Source organism: Dasypus novemcinctus, chromosome 15 (genome assembly GCF_030445035.2).
Source record: "Dasypus novemcinctus isolate mDasNov1 chromosome 15, mDasNov1.1.hap2, whole genome shotgun sequence".
In the NCBI taxonomy this organism is placed as follows: Eukaryota; Metazoa; Chordata; class Mammalia; order Cingulata; family Dasypodidae; genus Dasypus; species Dasypus novemcinctus.
The window spans coordinates 99,243,814-99,267,185 of record NC_080687.1 but is presented as its reverse complement, the minus strand read 5'-3'; the positions used below and the strand labels follow the sequence as shown (position 1 = coordinate 99,267,185).

Below are 23,372 nucleotides of genomic sequence, written 5' to 3'. Positions count from 1 at the left end.
TCCTTATTCACCTCTGTACCTTTTTTGCTATTTTCTCATTTCCCTTTTTCTCCTTCCTCCTTCCTTTCTCTTTCCCCTACTCCTTCTCCAGCTCCATCCTTCAGTAATTTTACTTTGCCCTCACACATGCCTCATAGTTTGGCTGAGAAGAGAATTCTAGGTTAAGACTCCTTTTTTCCCAGAAACTGAGTAAACAGAACCTCATTGTCTTTAGTATTTGGTTTCAAGATATAAATTCTACTTCCATTCACTCTATGGAAATTTGTAGGATTTCTCTTAGTCTTAGAGTTCAGAAATTTCAGAACGTATTTTGGAGTGGACTTTTTTCATTCCCTTTGAATGATCCATTAACTTACTTAAATCTGAAGACTTGTGCCTTTCTTCAACCAAGGAAATTATTGTCCATTGTTTTATTTGTTATTCTATTTTTGTCAATTCTCTCCTGTTTTTACTTTAAGAATGCCTATTCAGTTAATAATGACTCTCCCGGGTCTTTCCTGCATATGTCTTTGATTTCTTCTTTGTTTTTGTTTGTATTTTGCTCTGCATTCCATGAGATTTCCGTGGGTTGGTCTTTAAATTGCTAGTTTGTTTTTTCAGTTCTGTATCATTCTACCAGTCAGACATTCTACTGAATTTTTCATTTAATCATGCATGATTTTAGTTCTAAAAATGTTTTCTTGTTCACTGTTTACTTTTTCATAGCAGCCCGTTTTTATTTTATGGGTGTGAACATATCATATGGTGAATACATACATACATATATATATATATATTTCTAATGTTTTGTTTTAATGCCTTCCCCCACCCCCATGCACTTGCTTTGTTTATCTTTATTTCTCTTTCATTTTCTTGATTTTCCTCAAACGCCTGGTGATTCTTGGTTGTGATTTATATTTGTAAGTAAGGGACTATATAAATTAGTATTAGCAATTAATGCTAATACTGTAATTAAAAGTAATTACTAATTAGCATAGTAATACTGTTATGACGTTTTTCAGCCACCTTTAAAAAATGGGCAAAGTACAGGAATAGGAAATCTACAGAACAAGGAAGCTGAAAAGCCAATAAGGGTATGAAAAAGTGCTAATTCTTATCAGTAATTTGAGAACTAGAAATGAAAACAGTAAAGGGATATCATTTTACAACCATCATATTTGCAAAATTTTTAAATTTTGACAGTTTCAACTTTGGTAAAACATAGAGCACGAAGTGTGGCTCATTTACTGCAGGTGGGAAGGTAAATTGTTCTGACAACTTTGGAAAGCAGGAAGGCCATATTTAGTAAAGATGAACCTGATTTTTCAGGGTTTTTCAGACAATCAGATTGTAATTCATTAACAGTTACGAGATCAATTTAACATAATGATTAGCACTTTTTAAATAATGTAGGATAGAATAAATAAAATAGAATGGAAAATATCAGAGGGAGGGTATTGTTTTATGACACATCATGCCATCATGTATATATTCCATTGTACTGGGTCATGATATAAAATGCATTTCTTACTACAAATCACCGTGGAAAAAAATGTTGGAACCACTTCCCTAGAGTAAACACTCATAAATGTACAAGGAGACATGCAAAAGAATCTGTATTATAAAAATGTTTAATAGTAAACAGCTGAAAATAATTGGAAACCAGAGAATGATGGTGTAGTCATGTGATCGGGATGCTATACAACAGTTAAGATGAATAAACTAGAGATACATGTATCAACATGAATAAATCTCATAAAAATAGTGTTGAGCCAAAAAAAACAACTGACTGTCTGATGTCATTTCTATAAAGCCCTGAAAGTATATAGTAGAACACTATGTATGTCTATAAATAGGAATTGTGAAACCATGTATAGGAAAGATAAATGATAAACATGCACAGAATGAGAAAGAGGGGAATGGGATGAGGGAGATAGACTAAGGAGGTTGTTTCAGTTTTTTTTACATTTTTTAAGCTGGGTGGTAAATATACAGGAACTTGGTACATTATTCTCTTTTTTTTCCTATATGCCCAAAATATTTTATTTAAATTAAAATACCAAAGGGGAAAAGCCCCATTAAAGGATTTTGATTAGCTTGACTATGTAGACTTTACCTCTCAGAACTCTGTAGACTTTCTCCATGGTCTTATGGCATTCAGTGAAAGTCCCAAAACAATCTGATTTTTTTCATCCCTGTTTTTAGGTCATTTTGTTGGAATGTGCTTTGGGAGAAGAGTATTTGTTTCTTTTGAAAAGCCACAAGACAAACTGAATTTGGTTTCATCATTAATCTTGACTAGAAAGAAACCTTTCAGTGATCAGGTGTGGATCCTTTTTCTGATGAAGAAAATATTCTTCTGTTATATATGATGATTCCATCTGCTCCATTTTTAGTTCAGTTTATCGTTGTTGGATTCCTCCAACTCCCCTCATTGCTGTAAACCCTATTCCTTATAGGATGAGGCTGCATCTTCTCCATCTCTGAATCATATCCGTATCTACCTGTGTATGCACACGCCTTTCCCCTCTGCATCATTTTAATCTCTTTGACCTTTTCTGGCATTCTGGGGGACTCTTTTTTGTATCCTACTACACTGTAAGCAATCTGAGCTATTTTCATTGTGCATTTCTGTGCCTAGCAGATAATAGGCACTCAGTAGATACTTTCTGAATGAATAAATATAGACTAACTGGGTATCTTTCAGTTACCCATAGTTTTCCATCTTGCATCTTTGCTCTTTGCGATTTGGAATACCATGCTGCATTTGAGATACATGTATATGTGCGTGTATGTGCATACATGTGTGTACTTTCAGTTTCTTGTCTTGGCCAACTCTCATTTTGTCTAAGTCTCTTTCTCTGTTTTCAATTATGTCTTTTCTGTGCCCTACAGAGAATTGATTTCAGAAGCAACCTTTCCTGGTCAAGTCCATGGGGCATTTCTCTCCTTTTCGGCCGTTGTTTGTTTTAAAATGGAACCTATATTCCTTGTTCTTTATCCAGTTTAATCATCCTTGAAAGTGGAAAGGTACAACAGGGCCAGAATCAGTCCATTGCCATTTGTGTGGCACGTAGTCCTCTCTCAGAGCCAGCACTGGAAGACAGCCTGATGTGCGTAGCCCTAGGAATCACATGGTTCCTACAGTGCAGAGGCATTCACCCAGTGTCTTCTACTGTGCAGAGGCGTTCACCCAGTGTCTCCTGCCATGCAGAGGCCTTCACCCAGTGTCTTCTACCGCACAGAGGCGTTCATCTAGTGTCTTCTGCCACGTAGAGGCATTCACCTAGTGTGGATCAGTTGGACCACATGGCATCTTCTCCTGTCCCTACTGCCTGTGTTGCTGAAATATAACATATGTTCTAAAAACTCTAAAGTAGACTTTATGGAAAAATGACTCCCCCTCCTGTCCCCAGAAGACATCATTTTCAGGACTCCTCTATTCCTTCTGTCCTCACCTGAAGCTCTGTGTCTCTGGCCATGATGGATACCGGGAAATTACAGACTTGGAACGGATATGGAGCAGCAGCGAACAACCTGCAGCCCACAGTGCATGGCCTGTCTGATGTCGAAATAGGCTCTGCCTCGCATCAAGAACTTCCTCTCACAGACTCGACGTACAACACCCGGGCAGGGCTGACAGCTTGTCCTCATCCAAACAGCGGGTCAGCTTCCAACTCAGGACCAGGGTTTCAGCAGCTGAGTTTGTTGAGTGGGTGATTTTGAGTGCCTTTGGGCTATTTCCCAATAACTGGTGGGGTGCGTGATGTGAGTGGGGCAGGTGCACACAGCCGTGGCCCAGAGAGTAGCAGGGGCAGCCTGGAATTTGAGGCAATCTGGATTGCTGTTCAATCCAGGCTGGGGTGGGGCCGGCTGTGGTCTGAGGACCATTGGAGCAGGCAGAAGAGCCCCACCTGAACTTGAGGGATGTGGGGGCTGGAGCTGCATAGTTGAAGAGTATGGATTGTGTGTGTGTGTGCTTTTTTTCCCCCATCCCTTCCCCCTCCCCCGCCCTGTTGTTTTTGCTGTCTGTATCCATTCACTGTGTGGTTTTCTGTATCTCTTTCTCTTTTTGTCTTCTCTTCTTGTCTTTCTCCTCTAGGATTCACCAGAATTTGATCCTGGGGACCTCTGATGTGGGGAGAGGTTCCATGTCAATTGCACCACCTCAGTTCCTGGTCTCTGCTGCACTTCACCTTGACACTTCCCTTTGTCTCTTTTGTTGCATCATCATCTTGCTGCATGACTCACTTACGCGGGTACTGGCTGGCACACGGGCACTCGTGCAGGCTCTCAGCTCACCACACAGGCACCTGCGTGGGCACTGGCTCACCTCATGGGCACTGGCTCACCACGTGGGCACTCATGTGGGCACTCACGTGGGCACCTGGCTCCCCATGTGGGCACTCGGCTTGCCACGCGGGCACTTGTGTGGGCACTTGACTTACCACGTGGGCACTCAGCTCACCAAGTGGGCACCCACATGGGCACTCGACTCGCCACGCAGGCACTCAGCTACCGCCTGGGCACTTGGCTCACTCCACAGGCACTTGGCTCACCACGCAGGCACACTTTCTCTTCTTTTTCACCAGGAGGCCCCAGGGATCGAACCTGGGTCCTCCCATATGGTGGGTGGAAGCCTTATCATTTGAGCCACATCCACTTCCCTAAGAGTATGGATTTTTATCTCCCTCAAATGATGGGTCTCAATTGAAGAATAATGATCCTATGAAGTTTTAAACATTATTAAACTCATTTTATGTTATAGTTATTACAGGAAAAAGGCACATTTAAAGTATGGAAATAATGAATTCAAAAAAGAAAACTGTGTTAAAGCCTCCATAATGTCTTTTATATTCCCCTGGTATGTACTTCCCTTGCCCCTAAACTGTTTTTCCCACTTAATAATAAGCTCCAAAGAACAGGGATTGGGTTTTACTTATTTGTGGCTTTAAACCTAGTACTTAGCAGGATGCCTGTGCTTAGTACATACACAGATTACTTGTTCAATGAATGAACGAGGGAATAAATGAATGAGCCAACAGGCAAGTGGAGAGTCGGGAGACAGTGACTCAGGAACGGCAAGCTATCCACCAGAGTAACGTGAGCGAGCTGAAAACATCTGTGACTTCCGCAAAATTAGCATTTGTACATTCAAACCAAGCAGAGCAGTAGGGAATGGACAAAAACACATCATAGCATAATCAGCACTCTGCTTTGATGTCAGAGAGTACATAGTTGAAATTCTTACAGTTAAAAGTCTTCCCTTTATAGCGCTATAATTACATGGAGAAAGAACAATTACACAAATGCATTTAACCTCTTTAAAAAAAAACCCACACACTTTGAGTTCTAAATATTTGAACATTGAATAGTAAATATTCAAAGAGTAAATTTTTGTTCTTAAAAATGAGAAAAATGTGTAATTGACTCAAGGAACTGGAGGTGTCTACGACATCTAATTAAGACAGAATCATATCTCAATTACTATGTCTTTCTCTCTAGTGAAATAGTTCATTAAATATGTCGTGGAGCCTTTTGCACTAATGATGAGTAAAATGCTCTAACTCGTAGAGTTAACTACCCTCAGAGGGAGACGTTATCATCCCCATTTTACAGATAAGAAGAACATGCAGAGTCTTAGGTCACATTGTGTGCCTGGGGTGGTGGAGGAAGTAAGCAAGAGATTGCTAGCATTGCGCAACTAGCCAACGGTGTTTCAACGTAGGGCTTCCCCACCCCACCCACTCTGGCCACTACTGCATAAACTTCTTTTCCTTTAGAAGGTACTGGAGAATGACCCCAGGACCTCGTACATGGGAAGCAGGTGCTCAACCACTTGAGCTCTATCCACTCCCTGCATAAACTTTTTTTTTTTAACTATCAGGGCTAGAGATTGAACCAGGGACCTCATATGTGGGAAGCAGGAGCTCAACTGCTTGAGCCACATCCACTCCCCACTGCATAACCTTTTATTTATTTATTTTATTTTTATTATTATTTTTTTTTAATTTCTCTCCCCACCCCCCCCACCCACCCCCCAGTTGTCTGCTTTCTGTGTCCATTCGCTGCGTGCTTTTCTGTGACTGCTTCTATCCATATCAGTGGCACTGGGAATCTGTGTTTCTTTTTGTTGCGTCATCTTGCTGTGTCAGCTCTCCGTGTGGGTGGCGCCATTCCTGGGCAGGCTGCACTTTCTTTCGTGCTGGGCGGCTCTCCTTATGGGACGCACTCCTTGCACGTGGGGCTCCCCTACAGGGGAACACCCTTGCATGGCAGGGCACTCCTTGCACGCATCAGCGCTGCTCATGGGCCAGCTCCATATGGGTCAAGGAGGCCCGGGGTTTGAACCGCGGACCTCCCATGTGGTAGGCGGACGCCCTAACCACTGGGCCAAGTCTGCTTCTCATGCATAACCTTTTAAATGCATCCTACCTTTACTTATTTATGTTTAGGTCTAGTAATAAAGAAATGCCTGGTACATCTTTATAGTTTCGTTCTTGAATTTTATAAAGAGGCAAGATCTGACGTTCAGCTAATAATCTCCCTCTTTTTTGCAACTACACCACCCCACTGAGAATCTTGGTGTGATCGTCACATATTTTATCTTTGAATGTTGTGTCACCTTTCAGCTTCAAGTGCATTCACCTCTGGTCAACTTTTGAAGCTAGCTACAGTGCTTAACCCTGCTGAAAACAGGAATTTTTAAAGTAATTCTGCTGTTTTACCTTCAAAATTCACCATGAGCTTTTGGTCTGTGTAACAGAGCATACATGTTTCTAATTGAGATTCTTGATCCAAAAAACAGATACTGACTTTGTTTACCTTAAACAGAGAAGGAATTTATTGCAACAAAAAGCCAGATTTGAGAATTCTACGGGAAGCTGGAGGAATGAGGAAGTCACAACCATAGCTACAGTTCCACCACAGAGATAGCTGGCCAGGACGTGCCCTTGTGCATGTGTGACACTCTCCAGTGATTGATTGTGGTGTGGTTAATTAGAAAAATATTGGGGGAAAATGGAAGTGACCCAAATGTCCATCAATAGGTTATTGGTAAAATAAATTATGTTGTATCTGTATAGTAGAATACTACATTGCTCTAAAAACATTGCGTAGAATGATAGCCAAGATATAAAAAGTGGGAAAAAGTCACAAAATACTGTTTAATTTGATTCTATTTTTGTATTAAAAATATATTTATGTATATACTTACCTGACAAGGGAGATACCATAATCACGAAGGTCATTTTCCCAGGGCAAGACTTACCCATTGCACTATGATATGCTGACCCCTGCGATTTCCCTAAATGCAGGAAATTCAACTCCATAATTTGTGGTAGTGGGGACTGCGTTGGTGCTTTCCCCTTTAAAAAAAAAAAAAAAATATATATATATATATAATATATATATAGTAATTTTACTTTCTCTCTATATATATATATTTGTATATGTATAGAAAAATCCTGGGGGACTGTATTCCAAACTGATAGTAGTTGTCATCTGAGAGGGTCTGGGTCATGGGGGCCTTTGATTTCCTTCATCCCATTCTGTAATGTTTGAAATATTTTTGTTAATAAATGTAAAATAAATGAATATGCCCCTACTAACCAGAGCCTTCAGTTACAGTTTTTCCCCCTAATAGTTAAAGCTTTGGTTTAAATAAAGACATGACAGCCATATTTAGCTTTCTCTGCTCTATGTAAATAGATGTTTTCTCAACAATAAGAATTGATACTCCTTTCTCCACCCTGCTCACCCTCCACCATGGGGATCCAAGGGCCTTTGTCATCAGTGAGTAGGGCCAACTGAGTATTTTAGGAGAAAATCAAGAACGTATTCAAAGTAATTTTACTTTCAATTTTGTGATTGCCTTGTAGCATGCTTTAAAAATATTGCTTTACAATAATATATGGACCTTAATCCCACTTTTGTTGTACATATTTTATTATTATTATTCTTATCACCAGTCAAAATAACTAGTTTTAAATTTCAGCTTTTACTCTGAAAGTACTCTTTTCCCCATTCTTGCATAATCCTTATATATCTACAGCAGGAAAAAATTTACACTGGGTAAAAACTCTTAGGTAAAATTTTTAAATTATATTAAAATATTTTAAATAAATACTCAAATTTGGCATGAAACATGGCTCAATTTAGTTTAATTGCTTTTAATGTTTCAAATTACTGAATTATGTTATTGGAAACTTATAAGATATTTTGATATAACAATTTAAGCATTTTGAGTTGAATTTATCATTTGTTTGTTTGTTTTTAGCATTCCATATTGGAAGAAGAGATTTCTATATATGAAAAAAATGCCCTTGTTTAGTAAATCACACAAAAATCCAGCAGAAATTGTAAAAACTCTGAAAGACAACATGGCCATTTTGGAAAAGCAAGACAAGAAGACAGACAAGGTATGAATCATCCATCCATTGTTAAAATGTACATATTCCAAGGCCAAAACCAATGCAAAAGCTCAATGAAGAATCCCAGATTTGGTCAGTGATGTGCACAAAGGGTCTGTATACATACATTTAATTTGATTTCAAGTTTTATGCAACTGGATATTGTTTAGTCTGTTGTCTTGAACTCTTGGTTCAATATCTAGAGCCTTTGACCAAAGCTTAAAGATTTAAAGGATTATACTAGTATATAATGTTATACTGACATGAAAAGCAAAAATATTGTCTAAAATTGATAATAATTTTCCTGTACTTGAACCTCATTTTATCATTGTTTCAAGGTCCTGGGGAGCAGGACTACCTCACATGAAGGACCTTTTAGTGCTTGTTACTCCTTGGAAGAGATGTTGGATCATACTTGTTAGAATCCTCTCTAAGGAGACTAGTTTACCGGCAAGATTCAAGATATCTGTAAAATACATCCTTGAGGTCCTATTTATCTTTCTTCTCAGTACATGGTACAATCATGGATTCTGTAAAATACATAGAGTTATCTGGTTATAATTGTAGTATACTTAATAATATTGAGCCAAATATTAAATGAAAAAAATGACCTTCATAAGATTAAATCTAAATGGCAAAAAGGGAGAAAGGCAAAAATAAATAAATACTCATTTTCATTAATAATCAGAAAAGCCCAATTAAAGCTACAATCATTTCACATTACATACCTACCAAATTGACAAAAATGAGAAAGTCTGACAATGTTACTTCTGGTGGAAGTATAAATGGGTGTAACTGCTTTGGAAATCAATCTAATACTATCTATTAAAAATGAAGATGCATGTGCACTAAATTCTGCAGTTCCACCCCCAGGCATACACTCTAGAGATATTCTTGCACACATACATGTACCAGGAGACCTATACAAGAATGTTCACAGCATTATTGTGTCCATCCACAGTAGAACTGGAAAAGATACTGTGGTACAGCCTGCAGTGGAATTCTATATAACAGTGAAACTTGGAGAACTGCCGCTGACGTGGAACAGTGTGCAAGATTCCACATATATAATGTTTTGTGAAAGCAAATGACAAAATGGCACACGTACAATTGCATGAAGTTAAGCACCATAACTAAACCATATTTTTTTGGATTACAAGCATGAATCCCAAACTGTAGAGAAAAGTAAAGAAACGATTGTCACAAAAATCCTAACGATATTTCTTTCTAGGCTGGAAAAGGGGCATTCAGGTGACTTTTGGGGTAATGACAAAGTGCTCTGTTTCTCCACATGGTGATGTGTGGGAAAAAGAGTTTCACCTGTTCTATTGTTGATGTTACCTTATTGTAGATGTTGCAATTGTTCACTATTATTGTAAATGATGTTGCAATTCAGATAGCAAACAGCTGCTTGGTAGTTTCCAATAAATACAATGTGGAAACTAAGGTCGAGGCTCTCAGTTCCAGAAGTTGTGAGTCCCCTGGTCCCATCTTTATCTCCTCTCTCGTGTTTCTCTTTGTCCGTTATTTCTGCAAGTTCTGCGTCGCCTTCCCTTTGAGCCAACCTGTCGCTGAGCTGATCTCAGCAACTGGTGCCCAACGTGGGGCCCAAAGGGAAGATGGCTCGCAGCAGTGATGTCATGCAGTGTTTTCTTTATGTTAGACTTAACTCTACATATGTTTAAAGGCTTCTTCTGGGGGTAGATCTTACAACTTACAGACTATAACAATCTATCTGGAACTTACTTTTTTTAAAACAGTAATGCCATGTGACTATGAATTATTTTGATTTAATTTGCCATATTATGTTTCTTCATTTGTAATAATTACAGTTCTATACAGAAAGTAAGCAAACTACATTCCTTAAAAAATATTAAGCAAATCAAATAGTTAAAGTAAATTAGCCTGCTCTCCTTTCCCCTCCTCTAGCCATCATTTAACATTTTTTCAGTTGAAAAATACTATATTTTTCATACACACTATAAAATACTATATTTTTATACGTACTGTAAAATTCAGCACTTCAAATCATACACTTCAGGGATTTCTCATATTTTATCAAGGTTTGTGTAGCCATCGCCACTCTAAATCTCAGAACATTTTCTTCACCCCCAGAAGGAACCCTGTACCTGTTAGCAGTCTTTCCCATTCCCTCCCCTGCCCCCAGCCTTTGCAAACCACTAACCTACTTTCTGCCTCTTCAGGTTTGCCCGTTGTTCTTTAAAATTCAGTGACTCACTTCTGTTTTTTGTTTCTAGGTTTCATAGATAGTAAAGAAGGTACTGATCATGTATGTGGGATAAGTGGATTGATGAGAACTGATGTTTTGATAACTTACCATTTTATACTTAATCTGTTACATCTGGAGAATAAGGATTTGTTTTTTTTTAAAATGTTAACATGGTATTTTAATTAAAGACTTGTCACTGCTGCTCAGTCTTCAAAAGAGTCACTGTAATTTCATGAGTAAAATATGTATTTGCTGGCTTTGCTAGACAATGCCTGAGTATGGCTTAAAGGAAGATTGTTTCAAGTATGCTGCCTAAGTAGAAATACCAGAGATTATTTTTACATAAATAAATTTTAGTAAAATGTTCCAGAACAAATAAAGCAGTGCCTACTAAATGTTTTTTGTGTTTGTTTGCTTGGAACTGTACAATTTTGTTTTATTATAAATTTAAACAGGGACCAATAAATAAAGGGTTTTTTTTGTTTGTACCTTGAAAATTTTATTCCTTTTAACTTTTAGGCTTCAGAAGAAGTGTCAAAATCACTGCAAGCAATGAAAGAAATTCTGTGTGGTACAAATGAGAAGGAACCCCCAACAGAAGCAGTGGCTCAGCTGGCACAAGAACTCTACAATACAGGACTGCTGGTAACCCTGATTGCCAACTTGCAGCTGATAGACTTTGAGGTAAGTTACCTCTAAAAGCGCGACATTTCTGCCTTTTCAATTTTTATAGATATGACTATCAATATTTGACTTTTACCTTATTATTGCTGTTCATTTATTATTTTAATAAGGTTTTTTTCTAAAACTTCTAAAGTGACTTTAATCTTTGTTGAAAAAGCAAAAAGATATATTCAAGTGTTGTACAGATAATTAAATGAGTTAACACTTAACTAATTTAATTCATAAAACAACCATATGCGATTGGTACTATATCATTAGCCACATTTTACAGATGAAGGACCTAAGGTTCAAAGAGGTTATGGAATTTGCTTAAAGTCATTCAGTTACTAAGAGCTTAGGCTGGGAGCCAAGCTCAGGGAGTGTCTCCCAGGCTGGCTCTTATAATGAAAATACTATACCAAGAGGAACCTCTAGGAAGATGGCAGCTTAGAAAGACACAGGACTCTCTCCTCTTCCTGAAAAATAGCTAAAGGACAGGCAGAAATGGCCTGGAAAAAAAATGCCCTTGGGTTTAAGACACCAGGGGAATGCTGCGCACCACTCAGAGAGAGGGAGGTGGGCAAAGGAAAAGAATCTCAATGGAAATACTGTGAATGGAAGCTGCAGCTGAGCTGAGTCAGGCCAGTGGCTCCAGACAAAGGGGGCCTTAGAGGGATTCACCTCCTGAGGAAGGGGGAGAGAAGGGGACGTAGCCTAAGGCTGATCCAGCTTTTGGCCACAAATTTGTTCTATTGTGTTCAAAGAACCCTTCCCGGCCCTGTGGGCTGCACCCTCTCAGTCACCCTGTCTATTTAACAGAACTGGTTGTTGAGGACACAGAGGGGAGTGGAATTATTTCATGGCCAGGAAAAGGGAGGGGCTGCCAGCAAAGGTTGGAGAACTGCATCTGAGAAAGTTTAATTTGCAAGGCTCTTAGCCTCCAGGCAGGATTCTCTGTCACGCTGATCTGGTCGGTGCTGCAGTGAACACACTCTGACCAGGCTTTGAACTGAGAGGGCTGCCAAAGAGTGCCATCTGTTGGCTGAACAAGGAAGTGAATGTGAGGAAATTAAAAATAAATTAGTAAGAGAGGCTTTCTCTGGCCTTTACAGGCTCCCTAACCAAGGCCATTGGAACATAATCCATTACAGAGCCCAGGTCCCAGATTTGAACAACTAACAAGACAATCCTAAAGACCCAGAACAGGTTGAACCAAGAATCAAAGCACAGCAGTAACATACAGTCTCCTGCCACTAAAACTCTATGAAAGAGAGAGACATCAAGTGTCTGGGTAAATACCATCATAATCAGATGCCTAGACATCAGCAAAAAATTATGAGCCAAACTAAGAAAATGGAAGAAATGGCCCAAGCAAAGGAATATAGCAAAGCTCCTGACAAGACAAAGGATTTGGAACAACTAATCAAGATTCATACAAACTTCCAAAATCAAATTAATGAGTTGAAAGACAATATGGATAAGGAGATAAAAGACATCAAGAAGACACTGAGCAGGGGAGCAGTTGTAGCTAAGTGGTTGAGCACCTGCTTCCCATATACAAGGTCCTAGGTTCAATCATCAGTACCTCCTTAAAAAAAAAAAAAGAGGGGAAACGGACTTTGGCCCAGTGGTTAGGGCATCCGTCTACCATATGGGAGGTCCGCGGTTCAAACCCCGGGCCTCCTTGACCCGTGTGGAGCTGGCCATGCGCAGCGCTAATGCGCACAAGGAGTGCTGTGCCACACAAGGGTGTCCCCCGCATGGGGGAGCCCCACGCGCAAGGAGTGCACCTGTGTGAGGAGAGCCGCCCAGCGTGAAAAGAAAGAGCAGCCTGCCCAGGAATGGCACCGCCCACACTTCCCATGCCGCTGACGACAACAGAAGTGGACAAAGAAACAAGACGCAGCAAATAGACACCAAGAACAGACAACCAGGGGAGGGGGGGAAATTAAATAAATAAATAAATCTTTTAAAAAAAAAAAAAAAGAGAAGACATTGAGCAAGCACAAGGAAGGATTTGAAAACCTGAATAGAAAAGTAACAGAGTTCATGGGAATAAAAGGCATGATATGTGAGATTAAAAAAAAATACATTAGAAGCATACAGCAGCAGACTCAAAATGATAGAAGAAAGAATAAATGATACAGAAGACAGAACAGCTTAAATTGGAGAGAAAGAATGGGAAAAAATGAGCAGGGGCTCAGGGAGTTGAATGGCAACATAAAGCAAAACAATACACGTGTTTTGGGAGCTCCAGAAGGAGAAGACATGGGACAAGGGACAGAAAGTGTAATTGAGGAAATAATGACTGAAAATTTCCCAACTCTCATAAAAGAAATGAACTTACAGGTCCAAGAAGTGCAGCATACCCCAGTCAGAATAAATTCAAATAGACCTACTCCAAGACACATGCTACTCAGAATATCAAAAGTCAAAGAGAAAGAGAAAGTTCAGGGAACAGCAAGGTAGAAGCAACTAGCACATACAAGGGAAACCCCATAAGTCTTAATGCAGATTTTTTATCAGAAACCATGGAGGCAAGAAGTCAGTGGTATGATACAATTAGCATACTGAGAGAGAAAAATTGCTGGCCAAGAATTCTTTATCTGTCCAAATTGTCCCTCAAATGATGAAGGTGAGTTTAAGATATTCACAATTAAGCAGAAATGAAGACAGTTCATAAAAAAAGAATCTGTCTTTGCAGTAAATATTGAAGGGAGACTTAATGCCTGAAAGACCAAGACAGGAGAGAGAGTTTTGAAGGAAAGTGTAGAAGGCTAGAAAGGCAGAAAGAATCACCAAAAGAATAAATAGATTAAAAGAAAGACATGACCTATGTGAACCAAAGAATAAAATGGTGGAAATAAATAAAGCATTTACAGTAATACTATTAAATGTGAATGGATTAAACTTCCAAATCAAAAGATATAGGCTGAAACAACCAGCAAGATGGTGGCAGAATAAGGAGCTGCTAGAGTCACCTAGTACTACAGGGCAATTAGTCATAACCCAGAACTGTCTAAAGTAGTTAGCTCCCCTGTTTGGGAGCTCAGGGAGACAAGAACTGCATGCTGCAACATCCTTGAAAGAATGGAAGGAGGAGACTGCCCATTTGCAGAGAAGAGTCATACATTCATACATAGAATACTCCATGCCACAGAAGCCAGTGCCTATCATCCGCTGGTGGCACAAGCCACCTTAGGAGTTTATTCCTGAGGAATTGGAATTGGAAACTCCACTGGGGAGGAAGAATGATTAGGCACCAACTTCAGCTACTTGATTAGTAAATTCAGTGGGCTAAAGTATTATTCTAAGAATACCTCAAGTTTGAACCCGTCCAAGTCAGAAAGAGGCCTGGCATGAGGGGAGGTGGGGCAGACTGAAAATCACAGTTCTGGTGGGGACTGGCTTCTTTCCATCCATATCAGATTGCAGCTCTAACCTAAGCCCCAGCCCCACTTTCTGCAGGGAGGAAGCTTGGGGGATGTGCACCAACCTCTTTGGAAAATACAGGCCACACCACGGAGGCTGGTGATCATCCTACTCTGATAGCACAAGCTGCCTCAGGAGCTATTCTGTGGCTGGAGTTGGAAGCTCCATTTCCCAGAAACAGGGAAGGAGGAGACAGTTGGCCACTGACTTCAGCTACTGATTAGTAAATTTGGCTGGCTAAAGTATAACCCTAAGAACAGCTAAAATTTGAACCTGTCCAAGTCAGAAAGAGACCAGTAGCCACCATTTTGACTCTTCCTCCGGCCTGAGGGGAAGCTGGGCTGATTGAAAATCATAGTGATGATAGGAACTGTCTTCTTTATACCCAGATCAGACTGCTGCCCTAGTGTAGGTTTCAGCCCTACCTCTGGCAGGGAGGAAGCAGGCAGGACCTTCACCAGCCTTTCTGGGTAATTGCAGGTACATTTGCAATTACCTGCAGTCATTTTGGACCTGTACAGCATAGGTTGCTGCCCACACCTGCAACTTCATCCCCACCCCAGGCAGGGAGGAAAGGGCACAAAGCTTAATCAGTCTCTCTGGACAGCTACAGTCTAGGCCTGCACAACTTGGATTATTACACTCGGCTGCAGCTCTCTCCCTATCCCTAGCAAAGCAGAAAGGTGGTAGAAACTTCATCAGTCCCTGGAACAATATGGGCAGCTTGAGCCTCCACAGTCTACAGCACCAACTACATCCTCAGCTCCTACTACATAATCAGCAAGGGAAAAAGGGCAAGAAAGCCCTAACCTAAGGAAAGAAAGTATACCCAGAATAAATACATCTAGTAAGCCAGATGCCAAGACACCAACAAAAAATTAAAATCCATATCAAGAAACAGGAAGATATGGTCCAGTAAAGGGAGAAGATAAGCCTCTAGATGACATAAAGGAGTTGAGACAACTAATCATAGATGTTCAAACAAATTTCCTTAATAAATTCAATGAAATGGCTAAAGAGATTACAGATATTAAGAAGAAATTGGATGAGCATAAAGAGGAATTTGACAGCATCCATTGAAAAATAGCAGATCTTATGGGAATGAAAAGTTCAATAAATGAAATTAAAAATACACTGGACTCAGGAAGCGGCTGTGACTCAATCAGTTGGGCTCCCGTCTACCATAAGGGAGGCCCTGGGTTTTTTTCTCGGGACCTCCTTGTGCGGGCAGGCTTGCCTGCCTGCCACAGAGAGCTGCTGGCCCGCAAGTGCCGTGGAGAGCCAACTCAGCAAGGTAACGCAACAAAAAGGGAGACAAGTAAAAACACAGAAGAACACAGTGAATAAACACAGAGTGCAGACAGCAAGCAAGCCGCAAAGTGGGGGGAATAAAAAAAATACACTGGACTCATGTAACAGCACATTTGAGAAAGCAAAAGAAAGGATTGGTGCTCTGGAAGATATGTCCCCTGAAAGTGAACATACAAAAGAACAGATGAAGAAAAGAATGGAAAAATTGAATGAGGTCTCAGGGAACTAAATGACAGGAAGAGACATGCAAACATACATGTCATGGGTGTCCCTGAAGAAGAAGAGAAGGGAAAAGGGGCAGAAGGAATATTTGAAGAAATAATGGTAGAAAATTCCCCAGCTCTATTGGAGGATATAGATATCTGTGTCCAAGAAGCACAATGTACTCCCATCCAAATAAATCTGAATAGACCAACTCTCAGACACATATTAATAAGAATGTCAAATGCCAAAAGCAAAGAGAGAATTGTGAGAACAGCAAGAGAAAAGTAATGCATAACATATAAGGGATACCCAATAAGATTAAGTGCTGATTTCTCATCAGATACCATGGAGGCAAGAAGACAGTGGTATGATATATTTAAGATATTGCAAGACAAAAATTTCCAGTTAAGAATATTATGTCTGGCAAGATTGTCTTTCAAGAATGAGGGTGAGTTTAGAATAGTCACAGATAAACAGAAACTGAGAGAGTTTGTAAACAAGAAACTGGCTTTGCAGGAAATCTTAAAGCATATGCTACAGTCTGAAGAGAAAAGACAGAAGAGAGGGACTTGGAAGAGAGTCTGGAAATAAGATTATATCAGTAAAAGTAACTAAAAATCTCAAAAGAGTGGTGAAAATAAAATATGACCGATAAAATCCAAAGGTCAAAATGGGTGTTATTACTACCTTTGTAATAACATTGAATGTTACTGGATTAAACTCCCCAACAAAGGACACAGACTGACAAAATGGATAAGAAAATATGAGCCATCTATATGCTGTCTGTAAGAGACTCACCTTAGACCCAAGAATTGAAAATGAAAGACTGGAAAAAGATATTCCATTCATGCAATAACAAAAAACAAACGAACAAGCAAACAAACAAAAAACAAAACCAGTGTAGCCATACTTATATCAGATGAAAGTCTTTTAAAAAAAGACACTAGTAATGCGCAATCTGAGGAGGAAGTCAGAAAAAAGTTCCATATATGATAGCGACTAAAAGAATCAAACATTTAGGAATAAACTTAACCAACGATATAAAGCACTTGTATCCAGAAAACTACAATGCATTGTTAAAAGAAATAAAAAAAGACCTAAGTAATTGGAAGAACATTCCGTGTTCACAGATTGAAAGACTAAATGTCTGGGGCAGAGGGGGGAGGGATGGGAGGAGAAATAAATAAATCTTAAAAAAAAAAAAAAGACTAAATGTCAATTCTACCCAAACTGATATACAGATTCAATGCAATCCTGCTAAAAATTCCACCAGCATTTTTTAAATAAATGGAAAACACAGTTATAAAATTTGTTTGGAAGGGAAAGCAGTCCTGAATAGCCAGAAACATCTTAAAGAGGAAAAGCAAAGTTGGAGGACTCTCATTTGTGGACCTTAAATCATATTACCTAGCTACAGTGGTAAAAACAGCACAGAACTGGCATTAAGACAGACACATAGACCAATGGGACCGAACTGATGGTTCAGAAACAGACCCTCACATCTATGGTCAAGTGATTTTTTACTAGCCTGTCAAACCTACCCAGCTCAAGCAGAACAATCAGTTCAACACATGGTGCTGGAAGAACTGGATATTCACAGTCAAAAGAAAGAAAGAGGACCCTTGTCTCATACGTTATACAAAAATTAACTCAAAATGGATTTTTAAAAAACCTAAAAATAAAAGCAAGAACCATAAAGCTTCTAGAAAAAAGTAGGCAAACATCTTCAAGACCTGGTGGTAGGTAATGAATTCTTAAAGGAGAAAAGAGCAGGACTGAGATGGACTACTGATGTTTAATATATGCAGAAGTTTTAATTAACTTGACTGTAAAAGTGTGGAAATATTTAGAATTGATGGTAACATAATACAGTGAGTAACACCTGGTTTATAAATGGGAATTTGTCTAGAAAGGGTAGTCTAAGAATATACATGTCAATAGAACAAAAGCTAGAGAATGATCTAGGGTCTGAATAACACATTAAATCCAGAGGCAGATGAGAATTTTGGTGGATGGTACAGATGCAAGAGTGTCCTTTGTGAGCTAGAGCAGATGTACATCACTATTGCAGTGTGGTAGGAAAGTGGAGAAGCATGGGAAAAATATAACTGGGGTGGCCTATGGGCTGTGATTAATAACAATACTGTAATATTTGTACATCTAAGTCAAAAATATGCTGTGCTGATAATGGGAGAGTATGGAAAAAGTGTGCCAAATACATGCTATGGACCATGGTTGTTGGTAATAGTCTAATGATATTATCTCATAATCTTTAACAAGTACTCTGCCACAGTATGATGTGTTGATAGAGGGCTGTTATATGGGAATTCTTTACATGTGCATGATTGTTTTGTAAGTTCACAACTTCTGTAATAAAAATATATTTTAAAAAATAATGGAAACTGGGGGGGGAGAAATAAATAGAAAATAAAATCTTAAAAAAAATAATAATGGGAAATGGATGTAGCTCAGTGGTTGAGTGCCTGCTTCCCATGTAGAGGTCCTTGGTTCAATCCCCTAAACCTCCTCAAAAAATAAAAAAATAAAAGTAAGAACATTTAAAAAATAATAATAGTAGGGTGGGTTGGGGGAAAAATACACCAAATGGGAGATATAGACTATAGTTGGAAGTAAGATTTTGATGATATTCTTTAATAATTTGTAACAAATGTGTCACAACAATGCAAGGTGTTGGTGGTAGGTTGATGCATGGGACCCCTGTATGATGTTATGCACGTTTGCTTTGTAAGTTCACAACTTTTACTGTACACTTATTTTTTATACATATTCATGTATAAATGATATAAAAATAATAATAGCATGGGTTGGGGGAAAATATACCAAATGTAAGATACTTTGGTTAGTAAGAATATATACATATATTTTTAAGATTTATTTTTATTTATTTTTCTCCCCTTCCCCTCTGTTGTCTGCTCTCTGTGTCTATTCGCTATCTGTTCTACATCTGCCTGTATTGTTAGGCGGCACTGGGAAACTGCGTCTCTTTTTTGTTGCGTCATCTTGCTGCATCAGCTCTGGATGTGTGCGTTCCCATCCACTCTTGGATGGCCTGCACTTTTTTCACATGGGGTGGCTCTCCTTGTGGGACACACTCCTTGCGTGTGGGGCACGTCTGCACAGGGACGCCCCTGTGTGGCACAGCACTCCTTGCCCACAGCAGCACTGCACATGGGCCAGCTCACCACATGGGTCAAGAGGCCCTGGGTATTAAACCCTGGACCTCCATATGGTAGGCGGATGCTCTATCAGTTGAGTCACATCCGCTCCCCAGTAATAATATTTTGAGGGTGCTCTTTCATCATTAGTTAAAAATGTTTCTTAACAATTCAAGATATTGGTAGGGTAAAGTATGAGAGCCTTGTATGGTGTTATGCATGTTTGTTTTGTAAGTTTACAAGTATTACTATGCACTTATTGTTTATGTATGTTTATATATGAATGATATACTTGAATAAATTTTAAAAAATAAAAAAAAAGAGATATAGTTTTACAGAATGCTTTAAAAAATAAACATGAGCCATCTATATGCTGCCTACAAGTGACTCACCTTAGCTGGGATATAAACCAGCTGAAAGTATAACATTGGACAAAGATATTCCATGCAAAGAGTAACTATAAGAGACTAGGGGTAGCTACCTTAATATTGGTCAAAGCAGACTTTAAATGCAAAAATATTATAAGAGATATAGAAGACCATTATATATTAATAAAAGGGACAGTTCACACCAGGAAGAAATAACAGTCATAAATATGCAACTAACCAACTCTGTGAAAATGGAGGGGAGAAATAGACATCTCTACAACAATAGTTGAGAATTCAACACAACACTACATCTAGACAGAAGATCAACAAGGAAACAGAGAACTTGAACAATATGATAAATGAGATAGATCTAACAGACATATATAGAATGTTACATGTATATGTATAATATATACATATATAACATATATATGTTACATATATAGAATGTATTGTTGTGGAATTTAAGAGAAGTCAGTATAACCCAAATCAGAGGGTTATACATTCTTCTCGAGTGCTCATGGATCTTTCTCCAAGATAGACCCATTAGGTCATAATGCAGCTCTCAATACATATAAAAAGATTGAAATTATACAAAGCACCTTCTCAGATCATAATGGAATGGAACTGGAAATCAATAATATAAGGGAAAGGGGAAATTTGCTAATGTGTGGAGGCTAAACAACACACTCCTAAACAATCAGTGGGTCAAAGAAGAAATTGTAAGTGAAATCAGCAAATATATTGAGACTAATGAAAATGAGAACACACCTTATCAAACCTTATGGGATACAAAAAAGACAGTGCTGAGAAGGAAATTTAAAGCCCTAAATGCCTATATTTAAAAAAAAAAAAAAGAGCTAAAATCAAAGATCTAACTGAACAACTGGAGAAACTAGAAAAAGAACAGCAAACCAATCCCAAAGCAAGCAGAAGGCAAGAAATAATGATGAGAGCAGAAATAAATTAAACTGAGAACAAAATAACAATAGAGAAAAATCAACAAAACCAAAAGCTGGTTCTTTGAGAAGATCAATAAAATTGACAAACCCTTAACTAGACTAACAAAGAAAAAAGGAGAGAAGATGCAAATAAATACAATCAAAAATGAAAGGGGGGAAGTTAAGACTGACTCCACAGAAATAAAAAGAATCTTAAAAGGATATTATGAGAAACTGTATGCCAACACACTAGACAACCTAGATGATATGAACAAATTCCTAGAAATGCACAAACAACTTACACTGATGCTACTAGAAATACAAGAACTTACCAAAGCACTCACATCTAGAGATTGAATCAGTCATCAAAAATCTCCCAACCAAGAAAAGTCCAGGATCAGATGGCTGCACAGGTGAATTCTACCAAGCATTTGGAAAAGAATTAACACCAATTTTGTTTAAACTCTTCCAGAAAATTGAAGAGGAGGGAAAATTACCAAACACATTTCATAAAGCCAACATCACCCTAATACCAAAGTCAAATAAAGCGACTAAAAGAAAGAAAATTACAGGCTAAACTCTAATGAACTCAGATGCAAAAATTCTCAACAAAATACTTGCAAATCGAATCCAACAGCATATTAAAAGACTTATACAGCACAACCAAGTGGGATTTATTCTTGGTATGCAAGTCTGGTTCAAAATAAAATCAATTAACACCACATAACAAATTGAAGGCGGGAAAAAAACAATACATGATAGTCTCAGTTGATGCAGAAAATGCTTTTGACAAAATCCCACATCCTTTCATGATAAAAACACTTGGAAAAGTAGGAATAGAAGGAAACTTCCTCACTAAGATATAGTGCATATAGGAAAAACCCACAGCCAACATTGTACTCAGTGGGGAAAGATTGAGAGCTTTCCCTCTCAGATTGGGTACAAGACTGTGGCAGTTTGGAATTTGAATTCCAAAGAGAAATATTGGATTATGTTTATAAACTGGTCTTTTTCTCTGGGCTGATTAAATTATGATTAGGGCTTTGATTGGGCCATGTCAGTAGGATGTTAGGTCCCCACTCCCTTGGTGGGCAGGGACTCACAGAGAAAATGACATGGCAGAGGAATTATTTGGAGTTTTTGAGCTGGAGCCCAGGAAGTAAGCACACAGAGCAGAGCAGCTGAGCCTGGAGAGAAACAAGTCCTGGGAAGAGAGGAACCCAGGAAGCCTGAACTCTTGGCAGATGTCAGCAGCCATCTTGCTCCAACACACGGCAACAGACGTTGGTGAGGGAAGTAACTTACGCTTTATGGCCTGGTAACTGTAAGCTCCTACCCCAAATAAACACGCTTTGTGAAAGCCAACAGATTTCTGGTATTTTGCATCAGCACCCCTTTGACTGACTAATACAAAGACATAGTAAAAGGTTATTTGAAATATGAATATAGGTATTATTGCGTATATAAGACTGTTTTTTTTTGAAACTGAACAAATGTATTTTAATGTTATAAGATGTTACTATCAGACCAAAAAAAACCCCACAAAAAAAAACCCACAAAAAACATGCTAAGTGAAAGAAACCAGATACAAAGTACTACATATGGCATGATTCTATTCACCTAAAATATATGTATAAATCGATTTATGAGGATGAAATTAGATTAGTGACCATGTAGGGCTGGGGAAGGATAGAGAGACTGAGGGGTGTGGAGTTTTTCTTTTTGGAATAATGAAATTGTTCTGAAATTTTTTGTGGTGTTGAACGCACAATGCTATGATTATACTAAATGCCATTGACTGTATACTTCAGCTAGATTTTATGTTGTATGAATACATCTCAATAAAACTGCTTTAAAAATACTATACCAAGGGATAGGAAGTTTGCTAAGTACTGGTAATACAGGATATTTACATCATCTAAGATGAACTTTTACTTTTTTAGAAATAGATAGTGGTCATGGCTGCACATTATTGTGAGTGTGATTAATATCACCAAATTGTACACTTAAGCTGGCAAAGTTTATGTTACATATATTTTACCACAATAAAAAAGTTAAAAAGAATACCTAATTTGCCTAAATAATAAATTAATTAAGTAAAACAAAGAGGTAGAAATACATGTAAAATATATGTAGGCATTTTAGTATCCATGGTATAGCTAACGTTCTAAGTAACTTTAAGTGAAAAATATGTACTTAAGGTAACTTGGGGCATTGGCTGTTTGGTGATAGAAACCCTGCTTTTGATTTGTTTGTTGTTTTGTTTCTACCATCATACCCAAAGACATTTGGTTATATCAGTTAAGAGTATGGGCCACCACTAGTTTCAGAGATGGAGTTGATATGTAGCATTCCGAAGTAAATTGCTTTTAGTTTTATCACTGAGCAAGTGAAAAAGAGACTAATTCCAGTGATTACAGTGGTCAAGACCTGGAGACCTGGGGAAATACTAGGTTTTTGGCTGGCTGTGGTGGGGTGGGGAGAAGGAAGGTTGAGCAGGGCTGTGCTGGACATGCAGGCTGCCTTGCTGGCGAGAAGCTGAGCACGATGGCTTCATGACATCCTTCAGGTACACCTGGCCATCATTTTCTTTCTTTCCCTCCCTTTTTCTCTCTGTCACTCTTTTTGATGTTTTCTGTCCTGTTTTTTTACTTCCT

General features: G+C 38.6%; 1 protein-coding gene and 1 non-coding gene across 11 annotated transcripts in view; both read left to right on the top strand.

The window, feature by feature from the left end:
• The window catches only part of CAB39L (calcium binding protein 39 like), a 428,008-nt gene that overhangs the window by 319,156 nt on the left and 85,480 nt on the right, over positions 1 to 23,372 (top strand). For all 10 annotated transcript variants that reach the window (XM_071208292.1, XM_071208293.1, XM_071208298.1 and 7 more), the window contains 2 exons: positions 8,258 to 8,399; positions 11,140 to 11,304. In XM_071208292.1, the coding sequence (XP_071064393.1) occupies positions 8,289 to 8,399; positions 11,140 to 11,304 (276 nt within the window). In that variant the 5' untranslated portion in view covers positions 8,258 to 8,288. The remainder of the gene's footprint in view (positions 1 to 8,257; positions 8,400 to 11,139; positions 11,305 to 23,372) is intronic.
• On the top strand, positions 7,188 to 7,349 carry LOC111758730 (U1 spliceosomal RNA). The gene has a single exon (XR_002792903.2). It is a non-coding gene; the product is annotated as a U1 spliceosomal RNA (small nuclear RNA).